General features: G+C 53.6%; 1 protein-coding gene across 1 annotated transcript in view; it reads left to right on the forward strand.

The window, feature by feature from the left end:
- Positions 1–225: 225 nt before the first annotated feature.
- The window catches only part of JPH3 (junctophilin 3), a 42238-nt gene continuing 33195 nt past the window's right edge, over positions 226–9268 (forward strand). The window contains exon 1 of the mRNA XM_003800795.2: positions 226–607. Coding sequence (XP_003800843.1) covers positions 226–607 — 382 coding nt within the window. The remainder of the gene's footprint in view (positions 608–9268) is intronic.

Raw genomic sequence — 9268 nt, forward strand, 5'->3', positions numbered from 1 at the left:
GGCGTCGCTCGGGGAGGAGCGCTCGCCCCGACCCTCCGAGACCCCGCCGAGGCCGGCGCCGCGGCCCCGCCGCCCCGGAGCTGCTCGCTGTCGTCTTTGCCGTCTCCATTCTTCCTTTAAAAAACCGAACCAAAACAGAAAGCCAGCCAGCCAAGCAAGACTCCGATTTGTTGATCGCCTCCTTTTTTTTCACCGTTTGCGGGATTTGCAAACCGAGTTTCATGCATGTCCAGTGGGGGCAGGTTTAATTTTGACGACGGAGGGTCCTACTGTGGAGGCTGGGAGGACGGCAAGGCGCACGGCCATGGCGTCTGCACCGGCCCCAAGGGCCAAGGCGAATACACCGGCTCGTGGAGCCACGGCTTCGAGGTGCTGGGCGTCTACACCTGGCCCAGCGGCAACACGTACCAGGGCACCTGGGCGCAGGGCAAGCGCCACGGCATCGGCTTGGAGAGCAAGGGGAAGTGGGTGTACAAGGGCGAGTGGACGCACGGATTTAAGGGGCGCTACGGGGTGCGGGAGTGCACGGGCAACGGGGCCAAGTACGAAGGGACCTGGAGCAACGGGCTGCAGGACGGATATGGGACCGAGACCTACTCTGATGGAGGTAGGTGCCGCTGCGGCGGGCTGGGGTGGGGAGGGCACCTCTCTCAACCCGGCCCCTTCTGTTTATCTCCGGGGAAGTTGGGCTTCTCCCTCCAGTTGGGCACCTGGGGCATCTCCTGGGGTTTCCTGGACGCCACAGCGCTCCTGGCTACAGGTTGCCCCACTGCCTGGGGGGGGACAGTGCCCAGGGCCAGCTGCAGGGTGTTGGGGGCCTTCCAGGACCAGAGCCAGGCCCCGGGCCGCAGCGCAGAGCTTAGTATCAGTGCCTCAGCCAGAGCAGGCCTGAGACCTGCCCAAGGCCCATCTGGGCCCTGGCCACCCCTGGGACCCTCGAGGGCAGAGGGGGCTGAGAGAGGACACCCCCTTCTCGGCGTGGCCCCCTTGGTGTCGCCTTTGGTATCAGGCTCAGGCTCCGCTGCTTGTTTTCCTGAGGCGCTCAAGGGCCTTCCTCAGTCCTGAATCAACCCAAGCCAACGGGAAGGGAGTGATTGGGAGCGCTAGGGGCGGGGGATGGCAGCCCAAACCAAAACAGCCAGGCAATAAACTTCTAGGTGGTTGGACGCGGGCTGGCGCTGTCGAAGCAGGCTGCTGGGGTGGCGGGGGGAGGCCCATCTGCTTAGCCAGAGCCCAGGAATCTTGCCTTTCAGTGGCTGAATCATTTTCACCGTTAGTTTGGAGGGTTATTCTGGGCCTTTATTCTAAGATGCCACCACATTCAGGGCAGAGCCTGGTGCAGGAAGTCTGTGAGCAGTTGGCCTGAGCTGAGGAGAAATGGTTTCTGTGCAGTGAGCCTCAGCCGGCTTTACAGCTGCCCCCGGCCAGATGCTTCCGTGCCCACCCTCCGTGCACTGGAGGTGCAGGGATCTGTTGCCATTCCTGGAAGTGGGACCCCAAACAAACCTGCTCTCTGCATCCCCCTGCCCCCCAGCCAAGAGCTCATCTTCGGAAGTGCCTTCCTTGCCCCCTCTGGGCTGCTCAGCTGTGCTCCAGGCGTGGACGCCTGGGAGAGGGGCAAGATGCAGCCATGACTTGGGCTTCTGCTGGATAAGTCTGTGGTCTCGTTCTCCCTGCCTGCCACTGCCTCTGAGTCTCGGGAAGAAGGCTCTGAACACCTGCTCCCTGGCCACATCCAGGAGTGACAGGGGCTGCAGAGAAATTATTATTTTGGCTTATGCAACTGAAAAGCGGGGTTCGTTAGTACCCGAGGAGGAGGAGGAGTCTGGGGCAGTTAATTATATAATGCTCCTGCCTGTCAAAGCTGTGCCCAGCCCTGGTCTCAGGCGGCCCTTTTCTGTGCTGTTGTTGTTTTCATGGAGCAGGTTGGAGAGCTTCCCTGACCCTGGGGCGCGGAGGGCTGGGCAGGAGCAGACGGTCCTCCCTGGTTCCAGGCTGTGGGCGTGTGTATGTGTGTGTGTGTGCGCCTGTGTGTCTGTGTGCGCGCGCAGGCACGGCGAGGCCCCGGCAGCAGATGTGGGTGGCTGAGGCAGGCAGACAGGCAGCCTGGCGGTTCCAGCTGGGCTGTTTGGGAGCCCAGGGGCAGTTGTCACTCCCAGTGCTCAGACCAGGCTGCTCTGCAGAGGGGCTACCCACTGTGCCCACTCTGGGAAAGCTGTGTGTGCCAGGCACATGCTGGGCATGGGCAGAAGAGGGACTTGGGCTCCTGTCGTGTCTGGGAAACTCCTAGAATGTTTGGAGGGGGTGCCCCGGCCTGCCCAGCTTTCAGCAGCCTGAGGAATTCTTTTCTTCATTTGGGAAATATTTCTTGTGCATTTACCATAATCTAGCTGTTCCAGGATCTGGAGGACAGCAGTGAGCAAAGCAGACACAGTTGTTGCCCTCATGGGGCTTACGTCTTAGGGAGAAAGGGTGGTAGGAGAGAGGGCCTGGTTCGGTGGCTGGCTGTGAGTTCGAGTCCCAACGTGCTGATATGAGAAGCATTTCTGTCTGTGGGCTGACTTCCTAGGGTTCTCTACTAGCAGTGAGCGTCCCACTACCCAAGGCCTTTCTTCATCGACCTGCTGGGTCATGTCCATCTTGTGGGGAAGGCCAGTGAGGCCCAGAATCCATGTTAGCTAAGGGCCCCCAGCCTGTCTGGACCCAGCCCCTGCTCCCAAATTGCAGAGCTAGAATGGAGCCCAGACCCTGCACATACCCTCCAGAGGAATGTGGTTCTCCGCTCTCCTATGGGGGGGACTGAGGCAGGCACAGGTGTGAGCGTCAGGGCCAGCAGTTTCTTTGGTTAGGGACAGTGTGTGCGGGAAAATTGGCTTGAACCCCTGGGTGGGGTAATCAGGTCCAGACACCTGGGTACTTTTCTGGAGGAGTCTCTCCTTAAGAAGGCAGTAACTGTGGGGAATGCACGCCCTCAGCAGCCCTTCCTGGAGTGCAGTGAACTGAACAGGGGCCCCCTGCCTTCCCCTGCTTGGACATTTTCTGAGCAAGCAATTGGAGCCATTGTTGTGAGTTCATGATCCTGACTCCAATCTGACTTTCCCTCTATCCAAGGGATGGACATATTGGGCAAAGCTCCTGAACTATAGTCCAGCTTGCAGTGCTGAGTGGAGGAAACAGTGATTTTCATGAATAATGCTCCAGTGGCAAATGTGTTCTACCTCTCTGTGGAATGGGGATAGAATCTGGCACCTCCTCTCCAGGCTTGCTGTCCCCTCCATGCAGCAGGTGCCGCTCCTGATATGAGAGGATCAGCCTCTGGATCTGTGTGGTGAGGCCCTGGGGTGGGCCGTGGACAGGAGCACGTGTGGCATTGACAACCCAGGCTTGAATGCTGGCCCTGCCATCGCCTTGCTTTGTGACCTTGGACAAGTTACTCAACCTCTCTGATCTTCTTTCTTCATCTTTACAAAGGGCTGATTAATACCTGTAGAGTAGGTGTGGATTAGTTGAGAACGGCGCGGGTGGTCATGCCGATCACAGTAAACTTTCATTATTATTCACCATTGTTTTTATTATTACAGTTCACATGCAGTGGTTGTCATTGTAACGCTCACTGTTAGAGCCACTAGCCAGGTCTGCCCTCAGGAGATAATGGAAATATAAGAGAATGGTAACAGTGGACACTGGCTTGCCAGGCATAGGGCAGGTGTTTACAGCCTTAGTTCTTATACCACTAGAAGGTTGGTTTTCTCACCATGCCCATTTTACTTATTGGGAAGGAGAGGTTCCCAACAGAAGTGCCTTGGGTGGGACTGGGATTCATGCTCAGGATAGTGATTCCAGAGCCTATGCAAAGGCTCGGTATACCTCTCTCAAAACTGTGCAGGAATACCTCCTGTTCTTTCTTCTTCACGACCATACTTCTTTCTCAGGTCCAGGAGCCCAGAGTTGCAGGCAAGTGCACGCATATAGACCCACAAACCACGCCCTCCCCGGTACTCCTCCAGCCCCACTGAGATCACCACTTTCTCCACTCCAGGGACCTCTACTCTCTGCTGCACGGGGGAGCGTTTCTTCCTGGGTGCTGCGTACACAGAACCCCTTGGACCACAATTACTCCTCAACGAAACCCTCCCACACCCTGAGCGATGTGAGTCATCTCACGCCCCGGCCTCTCCCCTCATCTTCAGGTCCCGTTCACCGGCCCAGATTCCTCGGCCCACACAAATCACACACACCCACAGGCAGAATTCAGAGGCACCCGGACGCCTGCGCACAAAGGCGCACAAGGCACCTGCCACCTGGAGACGTTTTCTACCCAGTCCCCCAAAACACAGCCGCGTGCACCCTCCTGGCTTTGCTCGCTCCCCACTTGCCAAGAACTCAGAATCCCTCCCAGCCGTGTAAGCGGGGAGTTCAGACAGCAGATGCCACGGTGTGCTTGGTCTCCATTTTAAACATGCGCTTATGCTGTTAGTGGCCCTTTTAAGAAAAAAAAAATTTACATATCTCATCCAAACAAAATAAACTACCATTGGGCCTATCTTGGGCGCTTGGCTATGAATATGTGACAAGTAAACTTTTCTGAAAGACCCAGCTGCCCAGGCTGGGAGGAAGCAGGTCCCTCCACAGGGAGATTACACCAACAGAAACTGATTTCCGGGCAATGAGAGATAAAAGCATCTCCGAGAGTCTCTGTCAGCCACTTCGGGGGTGGGTGGAGGAAGGCACCATTAGGTGAAAAGAGGAGGAGGACACAAATAGCTGTCTGTGTTGCTTGTTACAGAGAGCAGAGAAGGAATGTCCCTGCACAGCCTCCCTCCCAGCTACGGCCTCAGGCCGCTCACCTTGCTTTCTGCTGGGGCCCTAGAGAGCTGGAGGGAGGCACTGTGAGCCCCTCCTGAGATGCTGTGTCCACAGGGCAGCGGGTGAGTGGCCCCAGCTGACCCAAGGGAGGACAGAACTCCAGCCCTATCTTCTAGGAGGACACCAGTCAGAGAGAGGCAGAGCGGGAGGGGCGTGGTAATGGGGCAGCAGCCTCTGCTGTTGTGCTCCAAGACTGTTTCTCCCGCAGCTCTTCCTAGGCCTCCACAAGTCTAAATATAACTAGATCTCAACTGTGTGCTGAAGATTCTGTATGTAATGCTCTTTGTGTCCTTAAATGACAAAAAGATGTTTAGATTTGTGAGTACTAGAAGGCAGGTTGAAGTTTGTGTAAAGTGGATCAGCTACTTCCCCAGTGGGTAGTTTCTGGCTTGTGAGAGCCCGCGTGGCAGTCGGGCTGGAGTGCTGGCAGGGTCCTGGCTCTGGCCGGAGAAGGCTTTGCTCAGGAGAGGAGGAGGCTTCAGCACCTTGGAGAGCGCTTCTGCCACTGCCGGCGGTGACCACTGGGCTCGCATCCCCTCCAGCTAAACCGTATCTGTTGGATGTGGCCACCTGGTCCCAAACTCCCCAGCACGCCCAGCTTCAGAAGTTTGGGTGGTTCCCCTTTGCCAGTGTGTGAGTTCCTGACTCTAAGAAATGCCACCACTTGGGTTGTGTGCCTGCATACGGATAAAGCTCCTAGGTGTCACGCCATCTCCTGGGTCATCCTGGGCAGCATGTCCAAGCGAGTGGAGGTGGACTTGGGGTGAGACTTCAGTAAGACTTATAGAAGTTGCTCAGAAGTCTGAGGTTCATTTCTGCCTCAGATTGGGTGTCTTCTGTTCCCATGGAGCGTAACAGGTGCATAGCCAAAGGCAGACAGGGGAAGGATTTTGTCTGGTACAGCCAATGAAGGTGTTTTGCCACCACCACTCTCTTTAAATCAGTGTCCGTGGGTTAATTCTCGGTCCAGTCCCCCTTATACAGTGGCCACTGGCCACATGTGGCTATTTTTTTATTAAATCATAAACACATAAATCATATATACATGTGGCCCTTTGAATTTAATTGTAAATTAATTGAAATGAAATAAAATTTTAAAATTCAGCCACCCAGTTGTACCAGCTGAATGTCAAGTGCTCAGTAGCCACGTGGGCCTACCCGCCACCATATTGGACAGTTGGAAGAGAGGACACTGCTGGACAGCACTGCTCTGGAGCGTAATGTTCATGTGGGCATCAGGATGTGTCCTCTGTGGTCACTGCTGTGTGCCCAGTGACTAAGATAGTCCTGGCACATGGTCACTCAATACATATTGGTGGAATGAATGAATTGGGCAAATAAATTCCGTAGAATTTGGTGATTTCTTTCTTTCTTTTTTTTTTTTTTTTTGAGACAGAGCCTCAAGCTATCCCCCTGGGTAGAGTGCTGTGGCATCACAGCTCACAGCAACCTCCAACTCCTGGGCTCAAGCGAGTCTCCTGCCTCTGCCTCCCAAGTAGCTGGGACCACAGGCGCCTGCCACAATGCTTGGCTGTTTTTTTTTTGGTTGCAGCCGTCATTGTTGTTTGGCAGCCTGGGCTAGATTCAAACCCACCACCTTAGGTGTATGTGGCTGGCGCCTTAGCCACTTGAGCCACAGGCGCCGAGCCAGAATTTGGTGATTTCATTTGCCATCACTACTTCCTATGTCCATTTCATTCCTAGAAGTTAGAACTGGACATAGATGGTTACAGCAAAATTTTCCCCTATGACTCTCATCAACAGGTCAGCCTCGCTCTAAAACGGTCCTTCTAACAGCCCCATTCGAAATCACTGATGGGTTTTGTTTTGCCATTGGCTTCGTTGTGGCCCGTTAGAGATTGCCAGTGTTCTTATACGAGAAGGGATCATGGTGCTGGATACAGTGAATAAGGGGTGGTGATCTGATGGTGAGACGAGGGCACAGCCCGGAGATGTTTCCGGACCATTATTTAACCTGTAACGTCCAGTCAGTCCCCGCGGCTTCCCTCTTCTCTCTCTCTACCCTGCTTTTCCTCCGTCACTGGAGAAGCGTTCACTGCGTCCCGTGTTCGAGGCACAAGGCAGGAAGGCACGGGCCGGCTTCCGTGGATCAGCCCGTGGACACTGATTGCTGATGAGTGCGCTGTACATGGTTTGCAGTGACATAGAGGATTGGAAAAAAAGAAACAAACAAAAAAGGAAATGTAAGAAATGGGATGTGATGGCTTCTCCCCAAAAGAATAATCAGTCTGCTCAGAGATGCAGAATTACTTGAACTATGTGAGGCGATTGGGGTTTCTCATTCTAGACTGGGACCCTGTCTGGAAGCCCCACAGGTGTGAGTCTGGGGAGGGTCAGAGAGACGTATGTGTCTTTGAAGGAGCAGCAGAGTCTTCCCTGGGGAGGTGATGCCTGAGTTGGGTCTGGAAGGGTGGCAGGCTGACCACTGTCCCAAGACTGCTGACCGTGTTGAGGGCTCCTCCCATCTCAGCCTCGGCTTTTTCATCTCTGTGATGGAATCATAACACTTTTTCCTTCACTCCGTGTGCTGTCTCCCTCCTTCCCAGGAATGTCCCAGGTGTTATCTGGATATTGTCAAAGAACCAAACCAGTCCCTCTGCAGCTGGTGGGGCATAGTGATTGGGTGGGACCTGACACAGTGATGCTCTGGGTCCCTGCTCCCACACCGGAAGACGTGCTGAACACAGATGGTTGGCCCCAGCCCTGAGCTTCCAGAGATCCCAGGACCCCACCCTGAGAACACCACAGGTCTAGGCTGGTGCCTTTTAACTCCGGGTGCATGTTAGAATCCCCGAGAATGTTCCTCAGGGAGACTGTTAGAAACGCCAATCTCTAGCCCACCACACACTGCCAGGTCAGGATCTGTGAGTTCGCATGGTGCCCAGGTGGCTGTAGCTGGTGCCCACTTGGGCACTTTCACTTTAATCCTGGCTACAGAAGGGGCCACCTGGGGGGCCTTCAAAAAATGTGGATGCCCAGGCCCCATGCAGAGGTGCTGATGGAGGTGCTCTGGGTGCAGCCTAGGCTTGGAGATTCTTTTTAAAACTCTACAGGTGATTCTAAAGTTCGTCTCAGGTTGAGGACCACTAGTCCAAGGCAGCTGTAGCTGCACATTGGAATCACTCAGAGCACTTTGATGACCGACCTGGGCTGGGTCTGTCCAAGACCACCCAAACCAGAAACTTTGAGGGTGGCATCCCAGCCTGGGTATTTGATAAAAGCAGTCAGGGCCGAGAACAACTCTAGGTAGAGTTTTTCAAACTGCGAGTCAAGAGGCTTATGAAATTAACAGCAGTGCATTTTTAATGAAGAGGGCTAGAACATTTTCAAACTTGACCCCTCTAGTCCAGTAAGGATAAGAGTCGTCCTGCTTCTGATTCCATGGTCACGTGATCTTCCCCATGTGGTGACTTTTCTTTTTTTTCTTTTTGAGACCAAGTCTCACTATGTCGCCCTTGTAGAGTGCTGTGGCGTCACAGCTGACAGTCACCTCCAACTCTTGGGCTTAAGCGATTCTCTTGCCTCAGCCTCCCAAGTAGCTGGGACTATAGGCACCTGCCACAACACCTGGCTATTTTTTTTTCTAGTTGTCATTGTTGTTTGGGAGGCCCGGGCCAGGTTTGAACCCGCCAGCTCTGGTGTATGTGGCCGGCCCCCTAACCACTGAGCAACGGGCGCCAAGCCCTTCCAAGACGCTTGTCATTGGATGTAGGGACCAACCTAAATCCAGAATGATCTCATCTCAAGATTCCTAACTTAACGTCTGCAAGGATCATTTTCCTAAATAAGGTGCTAAAGGTTTGGATATATCTTTGAGGGGTTCTATTCAGCCCACTGTGGTCTCTTGCAGACTTCAGTTTGGAGGTGCTCCACAGCATAGGCAGTGATCCCCACATTTCCTGGGAGGATGGGTTCTAGGACCCCTATGGATACACAAATCTGCAGATGCCCAAGGTTTGGATATAAAATAGTATAACCTGTACTCACCCTTCTGCATACTTAAGCCATCTCTAGATTACGCATAGTACCTAAAACTATGCTAATGCTCTATAAATGGTTGCCCTGTAGTATTTTATTTGTATTATTTTTTATTATGGTATTGCTATTCTTTTCTGGGTTTTTTAAAGAAATATTTTTGATGGGTAGTTGGTAGAATCCAGGATTCAGAACCTGAAGACACGGAGGGGGCTGAGCGTGTTTGACAACCTGAGTAGGAATACCAGGGAATTCCTTTGGAACAAAGAGACTCACTGTTTTGTTTTTTTAAGTCTATTTTGTTCCGAGTATCATGCTGGACATTTTATTGTAGATGTTATTTCTTTTATTCCTTAAAACAGTGCCTTGAGGGTGTGCTGTCTCCCTCCTTCCCAGGAATGTCCCA

The sequence above is a fragment of the Otolemur garnettii genome, unplaced genomic scaffold (assembly GCF_000181295.1).
Source record: "Otolemur garnettii isolate 467f Iridium unplaced genomic scaffold, OtoGar3 scaffold00185, whole genome shotgun sequence".
Taxonomy (NCBI): domain Eukaryota; kingdom Metazoa; phylum Chordata; class Mammalia; order Primates; family Galagidae; genus Otolemur; species Otolemur garnettii.